The 20,607-nt window shown below is 41.6% G+C and overlaps 1 protein-coding gene across 1 annotated transcript in view; it reads right to left on the bottom strand.

Moving 5' to 3' along the window:
* CNTNAP5 (contactin associated protein family member 5) overlaps positions 1-20,607 on the bottom strand; it is an 865,111-nt gene that overhangs the window by 680,242 nt on the left and 164,262 nt on the right. The window contains 1 exon segment of the mRNA XM_081095918.1: positions 3,645-3,749. Within this exon segment, the coding sequence (XP_080952044.1) occupies positions 3,645-3,749 (105 nt within the window).

The following is a 20,607-nucleotide window of genomic DNA, read 5'->3' on the forward strand; positions in this document are numbered from 1 at the left end:
CCTTTGTAATGTACAGGGTTGGGCAAAAGTAGATTTACAGTTATACTACAAATAAATAATATAATGATTAATAAATAATAACACAAGAATAAACTGTGTTTTGTGCAGTCACAACTGTAAAACTACTGTTGCCCACCCATGTGTTAATTGACCATGTAGGCACATGTTTATTTCTGGGCTCTCTATTCTGTTCCACTGATTTCTGTGTCTGTTTTTATGCCAGTATCATGCTGTTTTGATTACTATGGCTTTGTAATACAGTTTGTTATCAGGTAGCATGATACCTCCACCTTTGTTCTTTTTTCTCAAGATTGCTGTGGCTCTTCTGAGTCTTTTGTGATCTCATGTAAATGTTTGGGTTACATGTTCCAGTTCTCTATAAAAGCCATTGGTACATATAAATACTTTATGAACAGGGTTCATGCCTATTTTTACTAAGTATGGATCAGGGTTCTAGCACAGTGTCTGACACATACAAGTGCTCCATAAATATTAATAGAAGGATCTGTTATTCACAAATTCATTTGATCTAGTGGTTTGAAAACCTTGTATTTTGAAATCATCTGAAAAGCTTGTATTCATTTACTTTATCTATATCTGTGTTTGGGTTCCATTCCAGACAATTATTTTAGAACTAGAGGCCCAATGCATGAAATTTATGCAAGAGTAGGCCTTCCTTCCCCTGGCTGCTGGCACCAGCTTCCATCTGGCACCCAGGACCGGGGCTTCCCTTGCAGCCCTGGCTTCATCCAGAAGGTTTTCTGGAAGGAAGTCTGATCTAAGGTCTAATTAGCATATTATGCTTTTATTATTACTAGAGGCCCAGTGCACAACATTCGTGCACTGGGGAGGCGGATAATCCCTCAGCCTGACCTGTGCCCTCTCACTGTCTGAGACCCCTTGGGGGATGTCTGACTGCCAGCTTAGGCCTGCTCAGGCCTAAGCTGGCAGTCAGACATCCCTCGAGGGTCCTTAGTGCTGCCACGGAGGCAAGAGAGGCTCCTGCCACCACTGCTGTGCTCGCCGGCCATGAACCCGGTTTCTGGCTGAGCGGCGCTCCCCCTGTGGGAGCACACTGACAACCAGGGGGCAACTGCTGCATTGAGTGCCTGCCCCCTGGTGGTGAGTGCATGTCATAGCAACTGGTCATTCCATTGTTTGGTCTATTTGCATATTAGCCTTTTATTACATAGGATAGATAGCTGAGAGATGGAACCAGGCACTGCTTTCCAAGCGACTCAAATGCACGATGCTTGGATGAGAACTAGCTATCTAGTATCTCCTTAAGTCTGTGCTTAACTCCTGCTGAATGGAAGAAAGGCTGTCACCGCTGAGGGCTATGCTAGATGTGAGTTGTAGGCCAATGCATTTCAGATCCATGACTGTGTCTCTTGCATGGTCTTCCTAATTTAAACTCTAGTTGGGAGAAAGAAGAGTGGTCTCTGTATCACTGTGCTGACCTGGGCTTGGGCACCCCGATTCTCCTGTGATCAGGACCATTGTAATATGTTGGATCAGAGACATTTGTGCCCTCAATATCTATTAATTATGAAAGTAGCTGGCATGTGATCAGACTCACAGCTTCCCCAGAACCTGCAGAGGAACTACAAGGTGGTAATAACTTTGTAACACTACACATTTGCCAGGCAAATTCTCGCTCTGGATGCCCTGTTGGGAGACCACATTAAAATCTGCCCACCTGGGCCCTGGCCAGATAGCTCAGTTGGTTAGAGTGCCATCCAGTATGCCAAGGTTGTTAGTTTGATTTCCAGTAAGGGTTCAGGCAAGAATCAACCAATGAATGCATAAATAAGTAGACCAAAAGTCAATCTCTTTCTCTCTCTCTCTCTCTCTCTCTCTCTCTCTCTCTCTCTCTCCCTCTCTCTCTCTCTCTCTCTCTCTCGTCAATCAATAAATAAAACAGTTTTTAAAACTCTGCTGATTGGTAGTTTTTCCTGAAATGACAAGTGGAGCTCCCTGACTCCAGAGCAACTCTATCCTACAATGAGAAAGGTCTTTTCACACATGCAAGTCTGGTCTCATTCTATACATGATGCTGCAAGGCAGGCGATACTGGTGCAATGTACCAATAGATGCCCACGGTTGGGAGCAGGTGAGTGATGAGTAGACACGTACAGAGCTTGTAAGTAAATGCCATAGCCAGCATTTGACCTCTGCCTGGTAGTTTCAAGGACGCTTTACTTTTTTTAACCTATGTGGTTGGAAGGGGCAAAGCCTTTTAATTAGATGACTAAGATTTGAATCCAAGCATTTCTCTTTCTTATCTCTGATTTTAAGTTTATGAAATTATCTAAGTCTCAAGAACTCTACTTGAAGGTAAAAGGTAAGCTTACCTTATTTTATCTTTGTGAAAACTACATACCTTCCTACAGGTGAATGCCTTCTAAAGGTTTTGGCACAGAGTATTCAGCAAAGAGAATGTTAGTAGATTACTGTTAATATTTTACCACTGTATATATAATTGGCCATTCTTTATTTTTTCTTTAAAATAATATCTTAAGCTTCTTTTTTAACAAAGACACAGAACTTGCTAACTTCTGAATTATTGATCCCATTGAATATAGAACCTAAGAAACGTGGTATAAAATAAACAACAAATATAGAAGCAAAAAGAGCAAATTAATTTTATAATTAATAAATTAAAATTATAAGTTAAAATGTTAACAAGTTAAGTCATCCTACACTTTAAAAAAGCAATATCAGTAATGTAATAACCAGTTAAAATTTATTCCAGATTGCAAAGCTCAACATTGAAAAACTTACTAATGTGATTGGTCTCACTTATCAATGGGAAAATATAGCTAAGAATTATTAGTATGAGCTCTAATTGATCCGTGCACCTATTGAAATTGCATACAAAATTATGTTTCTCAATTTGAAAAAGAGTTTCTAACATTCCTTAGGTATACAAATATCAGATATTAAGTATTTAAAAATTAACTGTAAAACTATATATTTATGTAAAAATAAAAGCCAACATCAAAATCTGATTTAAAATATGTACATTTAGATATCTACTATCATACTTTTAAAATAAATTTAACATAAAAGGCTAGTTAGGGGGTATCTGTTCTTATTTCTATCAGACATTGTAAAGATACTCACCCAACTTTTATTGTGTGTATCTCTAGCTGGTAGGGTTATATATTTTCTTTTGTATTATCTTACTTCTACTCAATAGCATGTTATATTTTTAAACATTAACAACATTTATTCAATTGTAAAAATTAAACTTATCATAGGAAAATCTTAGATTTCATGCATACTTATTATAAAAATGCTATAATAATATATTTTTGTAGCTGTTTGTGTGACATATATGAAACACTAAAAATAAAGCAATTTTTTTTTGTTTTTTGTTTTTTTTGTTTCGTGGGTTTCTTTTTTTAAATATTTTCTCAAAAGCCTCTCATGATAATCAAGGAGGAATAATGCAGGTTTGGGGAACAAGAATCAGAATAATTTGAATATTCATTTTGTGCCAGGAGACATATTTCATCCCACTGCAACCCCTCTTTCCATCCTCCTCCTGAGCACTGTTCTCATGCATGCTCTCTGTGCCTGGAGGTGCACTTTCTTCCATTTACCCACGGCTGCGTTGTAGAAGCAGTCACCCTACTCACCAACTCTTCGGTTGAGCTGAGCTGGGCTGTGCGTCCCAGTGAGGTCTGAGGAACTGGAAAAGGCCATTGGAGAAAGCAGGGACGCTAGCGGGTCATCACAGTTGTCTGAAACAACAGGAGAAAGAGGGCACATTCTATCAGGGAGAGATAGCCCATCAAGAAAGGAATCATGCATTACCCACCATCATTGATTAACACCTGCTCTGAACGAAGCCAGCACTGCTTATTTCCATGTGCCATTTCAACTCCTCTTCACAACCACCTTGAAAAACATGTGTTTCCTTCACAGTTAGAGAAACTAAAGATCAGAGATGTTAAAGATATTTTGCCTAAGGTCACTGTTGTACTGTACCCCATGAATCGCACAAGGAAGACTCAAGAAGTCAAATTAAGGAGTCACATTTAGTACAAATCTGGGACTACAAGGGGGCATTTTGCTCTCTCAAATCTCGTAGTGATAAGATGGCCACAACACCAGATTTATATAGGCAAAAGTCACAAAGGTATCGATTACATCTTTGGGTTTGGAATGAGGAACCTGGTTTGCACAGAGCAGTTACAGAAGCAGAATTGAGCATGTTAGTTAAATTATAGTTTTGGGTCTCTGGATCACTGAATCAACGGAAACACATTGCCTGGAGCCATGGGTCTTGGGACCACTGAGTTGACAGAAACACATTATCTGGAGCCACTGAGGCAATTTAGGATAATTGTGCAGTCCTGGTTCCCAGGTACAGAAGAATGTGCTTCCTAAAACCAGTGAGATCACAAACAATGGGATAGCATACATAAGTTCAGAAAATCAAAGTAACTTTTCTATTGTTAAACAAAGCAAATAAGCACAGAAGCCAAACAGCAGGGTTAAAGTTAAACTACAGTTTCTACCTGAGATGATTGCTACCATACTTCATCACAACAAAAGAAAATAGTGTGGCCAGAATTCTCACCCATATTTGTCTAATTGTAAAACCCAATTATCTATCCATTCCTGAGTCAACTGTTTCAGTAAAGCCTCAAGTTATAGCTGTTGAGCTCATTCTGCAAGAAGGAAGAGTTTTAAAGGGGAAAGCATTGTTGAACTACTCTCTCATATTCAGGCCATGGGGACCCTTGTAATAGTTGTATCAGGAAAGAATAATTGCGAATTTCTCATTTGCCTTTGTGTGAAAGTCTTTGGAAAATATGTTCCTAGCTTTAATTGCACAAAGTAATAGAGAACAGACCTGATCTTGCACAATCTTTAATGTGATATTCACTTCAGGAGTCACCGGTCCAGCCTTCCTTAAATATGGTAGGTATCCTTTCTAAAGTGTCTTTGATGCAGCCACAATGTGGAACACAGTGGGACAGAGGTGTGTTCTCAATAACGGCAACATAGATATGTTCTCCCAGGTTGTCTCTCATGCCCTGACCACCCAGTCTCGTGTAGAGTATGCTGCTCTTCGCATGGCATGTCGGTCATCTGAAAGGTGTGTAGTATCTTATTCATCTGTGTGTAACCTCCAAGAGGTGGCATGCTCTTCGCCAACCTTAACAAAGTATCTGGAACATATTAGGCTTTTCATAAAGTCTTATTTAAGGAATGGAATGGTGAGGAAAGGAGGAAAGGAAGAAAAGAAGGCATTCACATGTCAGTACACTCTTTTCCTGTTTTATTTTTTTCCATTTTGTTTACTATTGCTCTTGTGGGACATTGCAAAATGACTCCATGAAATCTAGACAGACTTCAGTCAAAACAAATTACGACTTTGTTATTCAGTTTAAAGGTAAATTCCATGGCATTAATGGCTTTCATCAAAAGTCAATTTGACATTTTTTAGAGAAAATATATATAGAATTCTGAGGCTTAGAATTTATCCAGAAAATTCTGAGGGAGCAGCATTTCATCAAATCGCAGGAACATTAATGAGAAACACAAGGGTTATTTTTTCTGTTTGTGAAATGTGTTTAAAAATCAACTGGCAAAGCATATTTTGAGTTTTCCCCAACACAAATGTTTGAAAAACATTTTGAGTTATTGGGCCAACCCAGAACAGAGCCAGATCCTCGCCAAAGAGGAATAACAGAAACCACAGCCAGGGCCCCTCAGCAGACTGGGTCATGCTGAAGAGAAAGATGAGCTCCGGCCACTTCTCTCCGCAAAGATGCAGGCGAGGGAAGGTGCATACCCACCTCCAAGTCACTTGTTCGGAAGTGCAAACTGTTTACACTATTCATTGGGAAACAATTGAAACATAACGCTGACCTTGTACTTGTGTACGCCTGCTTTATCGTCAGAGAACAGCAGGTGAGTGCGGAAATGGACCCGGAGTGGACCGAGCCCCACAGGACAGTTCCACACACACGTGCACGGGCGCATGCAGCAGACACCACGGAGGATCGCAGCTAGTGCACAGCGGGCGCCGAGCCTCACCTGTCCACATGCCAGTCACAGTCATCCTCCGCTTTCAGATAACACTGCTCCCACACCTCCCAATAACTCATAGCCCTGCACAACAGTCTCACAAGCAAACTGAAGATCTTTCGCAGGTAAAAAATATTTATTATAGCATTTTTGTGTTTCTTAACCATATCATTTGCATAAAACTGTGCTACCATTTTTATTAGGTTCTTGTGGTCTTTTTATGTGTCACTGGTGGCATTTGTTAGTATCATGTCCCTTACCCTATTTTCCCCTAAGTAGAACTAGAAGTGACCTAATCATTTCAATGTAATTCAGTCCAACAAGTATGTATAAGATCCTACATTATGCTTGACCTTGGTTAGGAATTGGGAATAGATTTGAGTACAATTCAATGTCATAGCTCAAGAAGTTCAGAGACTCTTATGAAATAAACTGATGGGAAAGTTTAGGAATTTCACCAAAATCACCCCAAGCCAGTGAAATGGGCACCCCCTCTCCAGCCGCCCAGATCTGTTCTCTCCTCTAGCCCTGCACGGTCCCTCCTTCACAAGCCACTGCCAGGGGCAGAGAGAAGCCCGAAGCCGCTGGCCCGGACACCAGCTGCCATTGCCCACTGTCCTTCCTTATTCTGAACTGTGCTTACCTGCGTCTAAGTGTGTGGTACCAGTGTTTCTACTTTGGAAGTTAGTGAAGCCGTAGAAACAATCTGTGCTCACGGGAGGGCCCACAGACACCCCAGGACTCCTGCCTTCCGGACCCTGTGCAGTGGAGCAGTGGCTGCTGGAGACCATGGCCAAAGTTTTGCTCTCTTATTTCTAGACAATAAGAGGGGGAAGATTTCAAATCGGAAGAGAGAAAGACCTCCCTGCCCCCAGCCAATAGGTAGTTCCCTCTGTCATCTCCATGTCACAGAAGCAAACGTGGAGTCACCTACATTGCGAATAGACCAGTCCTTATTAAATTAAATTAAATTAAATTAAATTAAATTAAATTAAATTGTCCAGTCACTGGGAGTTAATAAGGTATCCATATAACCATTCTAAATCCAAAAGTGTATATTCTCTTTAGACACCTGTGTTATTCTTAAAGCAGAAGAAAACTGATGTAGCATAAATGAGAGCAATTATTAGTTTTTTGTTTGTTTGTTTTTGCTGTTTTGAACTCATGATTTGGGACAGTGTGGGGTAGTGGAAAGTCTCAGGAGGGCCAGGCCTAGGAGATGACCCTTCTGACTGGGCTCTGCTATTGCCTCGGTGGCTCCAGGTACTGAACTCAAAGCACTAAGTGTTATCTCCATTGTTGTCTTGCAGGGGATCATCTCTGCCAGATGCAGCCATAGAATCATTTTAAGATGGAATAAAAATAGATGGGAAACCCCTTTAAGAAAAAAATACAGAATGGAATGGAAGTGGCATATGAATCACCTTTAATATCTGCTCCAATTGAAAGCAACCATTTCAACAAATTTATTTCTGGGATCTTGTTTCTATGTCACAAACCCTGCCCAAGAATTAGTGTCACCAATAGCTCTTTGGCACTAACGGTTTACAATCCGCCAGATGAGAAGGAGAACACGAAATGGGGGAAAAACAAAGGGGTGAAGACACACACAGGGAGTGAGGACAATATTGCCTAGGGCATTTCTCCCCCCTCTGTGATTGGCAGCCGAGCATCAGGCCCTCCTCCCCAGTCTGTGATTGGCATTCTTACTGAGCCTGGGACAACATCGCACCAAACACATGGCTGGGAAGGAGAGAATCAAAGCCCCATCTGCTCCACCTGCAGGTTTTAAATAGTTCCATGTTGCCATTAAACTTTAGGCTACACTCATATATCAGTCAATTCCTCTAAAAGTGTGTGTGTATTTACATGAGGGAAGAGGAAAGGGTGAAGAAATTTGGTTAGGGAGAGAGATGTTTGAAGTTTAGGAGAAAAATACTGAGGGACTAAAACTCAGGGTTCCAATTGAATACATAACCTGAGACAGACCATAATTATTTTCCCAAAGACCATTTTTCCAAAAATGTCTCACACTTCATGAATACAAAATGCAGTGTCATAGAAGAATGTTTTCAAAATATGCTCTTAAAAAGTCCATTCAATAAATCCTAAAAGATTTATTGCAAAAATCAGATGACATTACAAGGCTATTTAAGGAATGCTAACCCAATTCATATATAATATATTATCCTCCACTTTTTCAACAAATGATTTTACTCCCATCTCTTTTTTTAATATATTTTATTGATTTTTCACAGAGAGGAAGAGAGAGGGATAGAGAGTTAGAGGCATCGATGAGAGAGAAACATCGATCAGCTGCCTCTTCACACCTCCTACTAGGTATGTGCCTGCAACCAAGGTACATGCCCTTGGCTGGAATTGAACCTGGGACCCTTCAGTCCGCAGGCCAATGCTCTATCCACTGAGCCAAATTGGTCAGGGCATTTACTCCCATCTTTACTGCTGTCCTTGATAACATAAAGGCCACCTCCTACCTTACCACACCCCAGGCAGATAAAGATCCATGCCTTTAGGTGTGATGGAAGCACCTCATCTATTTCCATTCAGCTGCTGCTGGACAAGCCCAGTCCTACTTGGAAACAACTTAGCCTTGTGTTTATAGACTAAGGGGAATATTACTAGGTCGTACTAGGCTTAGCATGGTGCTCACAGGGTAAGGTATCCAAATGTGAAATTACAGTGTCCTATACCTGAAACTAATATAATATTGTACATCAACTGTTCATTAATGAATAATAGTTTTTAAAATACCAGGAGGAGCCTCCAACACTGTGGAGTTTAAGCCCTCCACTTTACAAATGAGAATCCCAAGTTTTAGGGAGATGGCAGGCCTGCCCAGGATTACTCTGTTGATTAGTGGACTAGACTGGATCAAAATCCAGGTTTCCTCACCACAGGTGGTGACCACAAAGTCAGAGCTACCTACCACCTGTGCATAAGCCTGGTAACAATTAGTCATGCTATTCTTCACAAGATTTGTTTTAATGGTTTGATTACTTTTTTCTGCCAAAGGAAAGATATAGTTTTATTTTGGGCATAACAAAAGAACAATCTATAGTTTCCAAAAGAATTTGAAATTCTTCTCTATTTTTTTTTTGCTTTCCTTATCTCCTCTTTTCACTCTCTCTGATCCACCAAAAACCCAACCTCCTGAACAAATAAAAAATAAAATAAAGGAAGGAAGAAAGAAAAGTAAGAAGAGAAAAGTAATATTATTTTCTTATTAATATTTATATGGATAATCAAATCAAACATGCATTTTCTTCATTACCACAGTAGATTATATGAATTCTAGAGGCCCAGTACACAAAATTTGTGTACTGGGGGGGGGGGGTGTCCCTCAGCCCAGTCTGCACCCTCTATAATATGGGAGGCCTTGGGGGATGACCAACTGCCAGTTCAGGCCCTACCCCACAGGCAGTTGGACATCCCTCTCACAATCTGGGACTGCTGGCTCCCAACCACTCTCCTGCCTGCCTGCCTGATTGCCCCTAACCACTTCTGCCTGACAGCCTGATCACCCCTTAACTATCACCTATGTGCTCCCTTGCTGGCCCAATCGCCCCCCAACTGCCCTTCCCCTGCCAGCCTGGTCACCCCCAACTGCACTCCCCTGCAGGCCCTGTCACCCTAAACTACCCTCCCCTGTAGGCCTGTTTCCCCCCAACTTCCCTCCACTGCCTGCCATCTTGTGGCGGCCATCTTTAACCACATGGGGGTGGCCAACTTGTGTGAGGGTGTGACAGGCGATTTGCATATTACCTCTTTGTTATACAGAATGGGGATTTGGAGCCTAAAAGACTAACTTGCATTTACAGGAGGGACAAAATCACTCTCAGCATTTGCGCATAATAGCCTACTTTTTAAAAAAAGACATAAAGCATGCATTTTGTGTAGTGCAACAATGGTGTTTAGATGTGACCGCTCATGCTTTTATTCTCATTTATTTATTTTTTTCTCTTGTTAGTTATAATTTCACTTAACAAACTACAAAAACGAACACTTTAATGTGACTCTTGAATCTGACCCTCTCTGTATTTTGCACCATGAAATCCTACAAGATAAATTATATTCTAATGAGCAGACTAAGAAATATGGCTCTCTCAATGAGTCATGAAAAGGAGGTTAAACCTCTGTCCCAAAATCATCTCCAACTCAAGGCAGTACCAGGCTTTGGATCACATGGCTGTGGCTCTTTGCTGTGGAAGATGGAATTAAACTCAAAGATGCAGATGCTGAGTTCAAGAAGCCTAGCATCTACTGTGGGTTGAAGATAACCCATATATCTTTAAGAAGCACTTTATGTTTATGAACAATTGTGTGTAAAAAAACTATGGCATGGGGTCCTTCTCCCTTCATCTGTATTTCAGATTCATCATGGCAGGGGTTATTGCTCATTTGTTCAAGCAAAAAACTTTAACTGAGCACTTTCTGGGTGCCAGTAACTCTGTCAGGCTTTAAAATAATAACAGAAATTCTGGTTAATTCCTTAAACCTGATAGAAATGGACACACCCTCCCTCAGAGCCCAGTGCCTGTAACAAGGTGGTCCTGCCTGGGGATTAACAAGAGGCTCTGAGGTTCTTTCCAGGATTTTTAAACAGTCCTATGTAAGGTTTTAGGGAGTATTTGGTGGTGGACCTGACCTGTGATTCTAAGTGGCTTGCCAGGAAGACATTATAATTGCACCTAGTAAGTACAGTGCCAGCAGTGGCACATCACCCCCTCCCATTCCCCAGCCGTCACTGCCACAGGGGAGGCCATCATGTGTATTGTTTGGAGGAGGAACCCACAAGTCCCTGTTTCTGTTCCATACTCTAGACTGGGCTTTGAACAAAGTCCCTGTAGCTATTGGTACAGTGTCTGTCTGAAAAATCTGCTTCAAGTCCCTAAAATTATGGCAGCGATTTATCAGAGACAGGCCAGGGCCAGTCTCCCATTGATCTATCATTGAGTTTAGTCCTTCCTTTCTTGGATTTTCAAGAACAACCGTACACAGATGTGCCACAGTTAGCTCAAAGTCAACGGTTCTCAAATACGCTTTCCTAAATTGCTTTTCTCTCAAATTATTCCTCCCCATCCCCCTCCTGCCTCTGGTGATATCTACGCTAATAAAAGAGAAACATGCAAATTGGCGTCCCTCCGCTATGCCCTCCAGCCAATCAGAGTGATATGCAAATTAACCCAACAAAGTTGGTGGTTAATTTGCATACATAGGAAGAGAGCGAAGACTGAAGACAGCATAGAAGGAAGCCAAGCACTGCAAAAGGGAGCGAAGCAGCAGAGAAGGGAACAAAGCCGAGGCAGTGGAGACAGGAGCGGAGCTGAGGCAGCAGAGACAGGAGGGAGCGAGGCGGGGCACATGGGAGGGAGCAAAGTGGAGGAAAAGTGAGGGAGCAAGGCAGCGGAAACGGGAGGGAGTGAAGCAGCAGAGAAGGGAGCGAAGATCGCCTCGGTGGGCTTCGCTCCCTTCTCTGCTTTGCTCTGGCCTCAGGAAGCCCTATTCTTGCAGGAATCTTCCTACAATGGGCCTCTAGTGTGTGTGTATGTGTGTGTGTGTGTGTGTGTGTGTGTGTGTATATATATATATATATAATTCTCAGGCTAGGGATATTGCATTCAAGTTAACTGGTTTGTTTTATTTATTTATTTTTCTGCTGAAATCTAATTGATCAATGGCAATCTCATTTAATGAATGAGATTAAACTTAAACTTCTCATATGTGAGATATACAATGTATTAATTATTTGGGGAATATAAATCATCACATTGATTAAGGATATATTTTGCCATTGTTGCTAGTACCTGGGACTATGTATATGTTTAATAAATATTCGTTTAGAGTTAAAGGATAAAAGACATAAGTCCTATCATTGTGTTGTTTAGGACTATCTCTCAGATTCAAACTTACTTTTTTTTCCACCTTCACTACTTTATCTTAAGTCAGGCTTTCCAAATATCATATTCTGTCTTCAGTTTACCACTGAGCTCTACTCTCATTAAACCATCCTTTTTAGAATCCTGATTTCAATATGTTTTGTTCACCAAGACTTAATAGGGATATCAGTTTTAAATTAGGCTTCCAGAGGTGGCATCATGAAGACAAAAGAAAAAAGAGGGACTTCCTAGCATATACCACATGCAAGCTGAGCATAAGGCCAAGTGTCATTGGTAGGATAGCAGGCTGGCCAGTCAGAAAGAGGTCCACCAAGCACAGGTCAGAAGCAAGGGGCCTGCTGTCAGGATCAACTTTAATCAGAGCTTGGAGCATGCCCCTCACAAACACCACTCAGCCAGAGTCTAAACACAAATATGCTAAAGTTATTAAACCATTAGGATTATGAATATTCCTTCATAGCTTAACTGGATTAGCTAGGAGACAAGACCTTTTTCATGGTAGAAAAGACAAAATTCAATAAGTTAAAATAATTTGAAATTTCTGGAATATGAGAAGCTGAAAGTGGTGACTAGGTTACTTCAGAGGGTTTTAGAAGAAACTGGTAAGAAAAAAAAGCAAATGTTTAAAAAATAAAAATTTCCCTATTTTAAAATTGTTCTAAATTTAACATTTCTTTTATACACCCTTGTGCCCTTCTTTCTATCTTCATTCAACAGCACCATTAAAAAACACAGTGCTAAACAGTTTCAGAATTTATTTGGTTTTTAAGCAAAACCAAATAAATGAAATAATGGCATGTATAGAATGTTAAGATTTGGAACATAGGAAATAAGATACAAAGGTTTTGAAAGTTAAAAGTAGAGATGATTTTTTATACTTTAAACAGCACATGGTTAAATAATTATGAGTGGAATATTAAGATTAAGGAAAGCAGAAAGTGAAGAGTTGTGAAATGCTGCTGTGTCATCTTAATGCTCCTCTGGTTGAGAACTTCTTTTCTGGAGCTGTGTCTTCCTCAGTGGTATCTATTCATTCTTTCAGTACAATGGAGCTAAACTTGCAGTGGGCAATCATGGTCCTGCACTGAGTGGTACTAAATTACACAGAAAACCCCAGTGACTAGGAAAACCATGCTCTAAAGTCCATCCATACTCATTCATAAAGCCTCTTCCTCTTTCAGGGGTCTAGGCATGGAGTTCCTAAAGGAAACACTAAAATCTCTGTGTGTCATTAATCTGCTCACTGGAGTTTGGTGGGGGGTGGGGGCTGATTAAAAGATAGCTGTGAGCTGGGACTGGCCACTGGCCGATAGCAAGACCTTTTATGAGTAGATGAGATGGACATGTATTGCTGGTTTGAACAAATGCTAACCTTTATTGGTCTTTGTAGATGAAAAAATAATGCCATCCCAAAGACAGAAGCAGTAGCCCTTCAAAATTCTAATCTGACCCTAGCTGGTTTGTCTCAGTGGATAGAGGATAGGCCTGTGGACTGAAGGGTCCCACGTTTGATTCTGGTCAAAGGCACATAGTGGGGTTGCAGGCTCAATCCCCAGTCCGGGGTGTGCAGGAGGCAGCCAATCAATGATTCTCTCTCATCATTGATGTTTCTATCTCTCTCTCCCTTCCCTTCCTCTCTGAAATCAATAAAAATATATACATATATTTTTAAAAAATTCTAATCTGGCTGTGCATGTGCATAAGCATGTGTGTGTGTGTGTGTGTGTGTGTGTGTGTGTGTCTGGACCAGAGGAAAACTGTGGTATATGTACAAAGAGTCCACACTTGGGTTCAAGCCCAGTGTGAGTTCAGAAGGTAACTCTGCAGCTAATTAATTATATGTCCTTTGAAAGTTACTTAATCACAGTCTTTTCTATTTTTAATCTTATATAATAAAAGGCTAATATGTAAATCGACCAAACAGCAGAACAATAGGCCGCTATGACATGCACTGATCACCAGGGAACAGACACTCAAAGCAGGAGCTTCCCTGGTGGTCAGTGTGCTCTCTGTGGGGAGCGGGCCTAAGCCGGCAGTCAGATGGACATCCCTCAAGGGCTCCAGAACTGCAAGAGGGTGCAGGCCGGGCTGAGGGCCGCCCCTTGCCCCTCGCCCTGAGTTCACAAATTTCATGAACTGGGCCTCTAGTAAGGATAATAACTAGTTATAGGCTTGTTATGAGAATAAAAAGACAATGCATTTAAAATATTAACACAATGATAGGCACATAACTGGATACGTGTTAATTTTCTTTATTTTCTATCATTCTTTCTTAAATTCAAACTCATCACCTCCACTTCCAGCTATTGCCTTTGAAAAGTGACATTTCTTATATCTTCTACTAAGTCTTTTGGACTTTGCCCATCAAAATGGTTTGAAAACTGTTTCTTTATCAGCATTTCAGGGTTCATAGGATAATTCTGTACAAAGAGCTATTCTGCTTATGTATTACTAGCACATAAGCTCCAAGACCACACTCATTACACTTTCCAAGTTATATTTCATTTTTTCTTGTATTTAGTAAATAGTTCTTAAGCACAATGTTCCAGGCATCATGTGATCTGGTCCACAGACTGGTTAGTTTTAAAGGAAATAGGACCCACAGTTCTTATATAACAATGCAAGGGATGTGGCTGTTTGGATTTCTGTCTAGTCCTTACATTTAATTTACTTAAGGAATTTTGACATATTAAAACAGGCCTGCCATGTTTGTGTTTTTAGATTATAACCTTAAAAAGTTGCAAAACCCTGCTTTGGGGGAGAGATTTACACCAATTTGTATTTTAGAAAGCTTCCTCTGATTTCAGTGTGGAGAAAGGGGCTTGCATATGTGTATAAATGTGAAAAGGATTAAGATGGGTAGTGAGGGTAAAAGTTAATGTAAGGCCTTCAAAAATAGTAAAAGTGAAAAAAATAAAATAAAATAAAGCCCTGAACTAAAAATGGCAATTGGAAAGAAGAAAAGGGAAGGAGATTTAGTTATATTATATAAGAACCATCACTGCCAGGTGAACCGAAAGGGAGGTAAGAATGGAGGATATCAAATGCCTGGTTTCAATTACTCTCTGTTGTGTTATGCTAGAGACCTAAGAAGCTTCAAATTATTTTTTTAAATTGAAAACTTAAAGACAAGCAAAACAGAGATGATGACTTCCCCACATGAAAGTGATTACAAAATTATAGTTACCTCCTTATCCTCCTTTTCGATAAATATAATGAGTGTTATCATGGGAGTAAAAACTGTACATGGATACATATGAGATGGCAAGTTATACAGTGTTGCAAAGTGAAACATTCTTAATCGTCCAAAGAGAGGAGTACTGCTTCCAGCACCAGTGCAAGTACTATCTCCAGGAATAAACCGACACGGGGACCTGAGGTGGGCAGTTCTCCCTGCCTTCAGAGGAAAGTTCTAGTTCCGTGGTTCTATATAGTTCTTCATGGTTAGGCCTCTGGTTATTTTTATCTTCTGACTCCTTATTTCGCCTTCTGTGCCCAGACTTGCCAATTATCGGCAGCCTTGTGGATGTGCTGCACCCCCTCTGTGCCCGTCCACATTTGGCTCCACTGGGAGTGCCCTGCATCATCTTCCTCCTGCCGCCATCCAGTCCCACTCACTGCGCAGGATGCAGGTGCGTCCAGAGGCACGCCTTACCTCTCCAGGAAGCGAGGACGCCTCTGGGGTCCTGTCTGCTTATTCTCCACTCCACTAGGAGGGCCTGGCACCAGGATGGGCCTTGCTCTGAGGATGTTACTGCACTTCAGACCCCTGAGAGCTGGGGACCACATCGGACTTCCGGTCTTCATGGCCTTTCGCAGTGATGATCACAGGTCAGTTGCTGAATAATTATCTCAGTAGAACTTCAGAAAAATGGAGGGTGACCTTAAACTGCATTTAAACATCTGGATAGGAACTGGGCAGCTCTCTGAGTGGGAAATGTTTGGGCAGCCCAGTCGCAGAAGGGAGTGAACCAAGACTGTGAGCACTTGAAGACAATTTGGATGAGATAATCACTATGGTTATAAATGTGTTTTTTTCCAAATACGTTCTCTATTGATCCTTAGAAAAAGCATCTCAGGCAGGCAGGGCAGTCATGATGGCAAGCACATTCTGAGAGGACAAAGAACCCAGCTGTCAATGCCACACGTATACGACCTGAGGAGAAAAACACCTCTGCTTTCCAGAGTACTCGTTCCAGTCTCAAACACCCCTCACTCCGCGGTTAACAAAACCCAGGCTCTGAGGGCGCTGGGGGTAAACCTGGCTGTGTAAGACCAAAGAGTATGTAACAGTGTGAGGTGGAGTGGAACGGTGGCAGCTGCGGGGCCACCACTCTGCTTGGACATTCAGTTGTTCTATTGGCTTTCCTGGCAAATTTAGGCAAATCCATTCCCTTCTCTGTGCTGCAGTCCATCCTGGAAAATGGGGTTGATGATGCTGCTCTCTACAGGGGACAGTGACAAATGGAGATTATTGTGGACCACCAGCAGAGAGAATGGTGCTTGGCACACAGAAAGTGCTCAATTAATGGTAACTACAACATTGTAATTATCCAACGGCCTCTGTAAAGATTTTTGAGTAAGGAATGATGTTTATCGAGTGCATAAATTTGAGTCCTAAAGTTGTCAAGTGAAATGCATTCAGCTCCCTTAATTTTTAATGATGCCGTAATGACCAACCCCCTGAATTTTTCCCTAGGCCTCTCTGGGTCTGGCTTTTCATGTTTTGGAAAGGGAGCTAGGCAGGGGTGCCCCATAAACTGACCTGGGTGGTCCCCATCACCAGCTGACTCCCTCTAATTGGTGATGGATGGCCCTGCCTTATGTGCTCAATTCTTTTCTAAAAAGACTGTTCTCACTGGAAGGGAGGGAACCAGGGAGCGTGCAGGGCCAAATCTCACTCTTACCCTTTTGTTTCTGGCATTCTTTGGTATGCTACTACTGATGCACAATTTATCCAAGGACAGTCACTAGAAAGAAGACCTAAGCTGATTGCAGGCAGATAAATATTATTATTTATCAAGTAATATTTATCAATGTTATTAATTATCCTGATTATCAGATCTCAGTTTTGGAAATAGCACCTTTTATATAACTAAAATATAAAAATAAAACCCCTGGGTATAATTCACTGGATCAAACTGTGGTGTGCCGTTTGTGAAAGCTCTGTTCAACAGAGACTTTTTGCTCCCCAGGAGAATGAGAAGGGCTGGGTTCCAGCACACAACCCACTCCACCTGTCATTGCTGTGGTCCAGAGAGTGTCCCCGTCCGACAGCAAGTGTGCTCCTGCGGGACTCTATGAAATGACCTAGCCGCACTCGAATGTAATGATTTTTGAGACATTTCAGGCCTCCAGATAATGATTTTTTGGGGACAGGCTAAAAATAAAAGCTTGTTCCAGGCAAAATGCTTCAGCATGTTCTACTTTCTCTTGCAAAATGCTCTTCTTGCTCAGACTGAATTGTAATTGTGATTCTTAAGCAAATGTTGGCTGTAGCTATGAAGACATAAAATGCTATAAATGTTATATGGACATGTCCAGGTATTTGGTGCTGTAATTTAAAAGCATCAATAAAGTTTCAGTTGTATTCAAAGTTTGAAAATCCGTCATGGTCAGATGAATTCAATTCCCATTATTCCCATACCCAACCCTTCAAATTATGCACCAGCAGATTAAACATAGCAGGGAAATACATTGTGCTGTTTCACTAAATATCTCCCATTTTGGAGGAAATCTTTAGCGATCAAATAACATGAGGAAAGACACACTGGAAAGCAATTATTACCCCGGGGAAATTTCATTTCATTGCTGAAGACAGAAGTGGTATATTTCAAAACTGTGAGCAAAGATTAATGGAGATGAAGGGAGTGGTAACTGCGCGTGAACCGAGACATTTAAATTTAATGTCACTGTAAAACAAGAGAAGTCATCATTTCAAGTCTCAATAACCTCAAACTGAAATGCATTCATTGCTATTTTCATTTCCCCCCTAACATTGTACTTTGCAAGTTGAATGGCCCTGACAAGGAGTTGGTTTGAAAGTGAAGAGTTCTTTTCCTGAACAAGGTTAAGTTTCGCTTTGATGACAGCACAGCTCGGAAATCTCCTGCCAAGCATGTCCTCCAGGCAAGGAGGCAGAGGATTTTCAGTTTCTCTGTCAGCTTTAGCTCCACCTCAAGTGGTTAGGAGTCAAGTCTTGGAAGAGAAGACAGAATGAAGAAATAAATCCTTTAATGCATAGCATTGGTTTGAGAGCTTCAGACAGGATTTTTCAAGTTCATTTTGATGAATTGGGTCACCGAATCTAGTTCTTTATATAATGTGTTAGGAATGCATTCATGGGTGTAGTAGGAAAATGGGAATGCATGCTATTGGATACTAAATATTTCATTTTCCATGGAGACTTGGACTGAATCTACATGAATACTGAGAAGTTGAAAATATGTAGTCATTTTCTCATGTTTGATATCTATTGACATTTGGACAAGATAATATTTCCCCCTCTCTGTGTGTGTGCCTTCAAAAGAGGTGAATGTGATGGAATTCCTCCACTGGCCATCCAGCTGTAATACTTCACCCCATTCCAGAATCCCCCCGCCTTCTACTGCCTAGGAGGGCCCAGGCACCTTCCTTTGACTTCCTGGGATTCTCCCTGGAATAGTGCTTCTCAATGGTATTGAGAACATGAATAACAGGGGCATCTTGATAGAATAAAGAATCTCATTCAGGAACCAGCTCCCAAATCTATCATTCGGTGGTAAATGAGCATCATCAAATCTTTACAACACGAGGCCACTCTCTTCTAGCTTTCTCTCAATTTACTTCTTCGGGTAACTGTCCCTCACTGGCCCAACACAGACCTCTAGAGCCTTAAATAGCCCTAGTGGGGGCACAGCTGGAGAATGACAAAGCTGTCCCAGCCCACAGAGGTGGGAAAGGTGATGGTAGACAAGGACAAGGGGAGATAATCAGTGAGGGTGTCAGATGTACAAAGTGTCCCTTCTTATCCACAAAGTGTATTGCCATGTGGGCCATGTGCAGTCCATGCCAGTGGCTGTAACTGTTTTCATTACAACAGCACACAGTATTTTTGAACTTAGACAAAGGGGCACTGAGGCAGATGATTTACATAAATTAAGCCATGGGCCCCTCCTAATACTAATTATGAGTTAGACATCAGTATCCTAGTTTCATAAGGAGTGTTTAAGAGACTTGGCAGAGGTCACAGAGCTGGGTTTGGCACTAGATTTGTCCAATGCTTGTTAGCTTTCCTACCTAATCACCATCCTGCACAACTGACCTAGTTCACTTCCATCCGTTCTATTAATTTGCTCTCAATCTCTTGACCCATCTTGCAAATTTGGAAAGTTTAGGGGGAAAAAAAAGTGATTTCTATATACATTCTGCCAACCACTATTATAATATGTATCGGGGTATATCCAAACCAAACTTGAAATTACCAAGCAAGGGCTAAGTGTCCACCATTGAAATTCCAAAGGAAACACTATCCAAGCTCCTTTTGGAAACTTTATTGCCTGGAATTTGGAATTATCCTGAGGATCTCCAGGATCTACAGAGCCAAAGTGACACAGAAGAGGTGAAAGGAGGAGGAACTCTAACTTAGGGTCAGGTCCACTTTACTGCCTCTGACTCTGGGCCTGCACATCATTGGTTTCACCTTCCTGAAATGTGGATTTTTGTCTCCTGTGAAACTGGAGATGTAAAGTTTCTTTGCCTCTCTGAATAGAGGCTGAGTAAGATTGGAGAGGCAACTACAGGCAGATTCTCACATAATGACAATGTTATTTTTCCTAAATTTAGGTGGAGGGCTTATAGGTCCATATTTATTATTTACTAGAGGCCCAGTGCATGAAATTCATGTGTGTGTGTGGGGCACAGGGGGAGGGGGGGGGGAGTCCCAATCAGAGGATGTCCTGATTGGGCCTAAACCAGCAGTCGAATATCCCTCTCACAATCCAAGGACTGCTGGCTCCCAACTGCTCACCTGCCTGCCTGATTGCCCCTAACCATTCACCTGCCTGCCTTATCACCCATAACCACTTCAGCCTGTGTGCTTGATCGCCCCTAACCACTCTGCCTGCCTGCCTGATTGCCCCTAACCACCTCTGCCTCAGCCTTCAGTGATGCAGCTTCATCCAGAAGGTTGTCCGGAAGGATGTCCAGAATGATGTCTGGAAGGTCGTTTGGCTGTCTGATCTAATGAGCATATTATGCTTTTATTATTATAGATATGTTATATATTCACATATAATTGCATTACATTTTATTATATTATCTATGTAATATAACATCCTATATAATAAAGAGATAATATGCAAATTGACCATTATGTCCTCACACAAGATGGCCATCCCCATGTGGTCAAAAGATGGCCTCCACAAGAAGGCTGGCAGGGGAGGGCAGTTGTGGGCAACCAGGCCAGCAGGGGAAGGCAGTTAGGGGTGACCAGGCCAGCAGAAGAGAGGGCAGTTGGGGGCAACGGGGCCTGCAGGGGAGGGCAGTTAGGGGCAATTGGGCCAACAGGGGAGCAGTTAGGCATTAATCAGGCCGGCAGGAGGGTAGTTGGGGGGGTGATCAGGCTGGCAGGCAGGCGAGTGGTTGGATTGTGAGGGGGATG

Source organism: Myotis nattereri (assembly GCF_964212035.1).
Source record: "Myotis nattereri genome assembly, chromosome: 7".
In the NCBI taxonomy this organism is placed as follows: domain Eukaryota; kingdom Metazoa; phylum Chordata; class Mammalia; order Chiroptera; family Vespertilionidae; genus Myotis; species Myotis nattereri.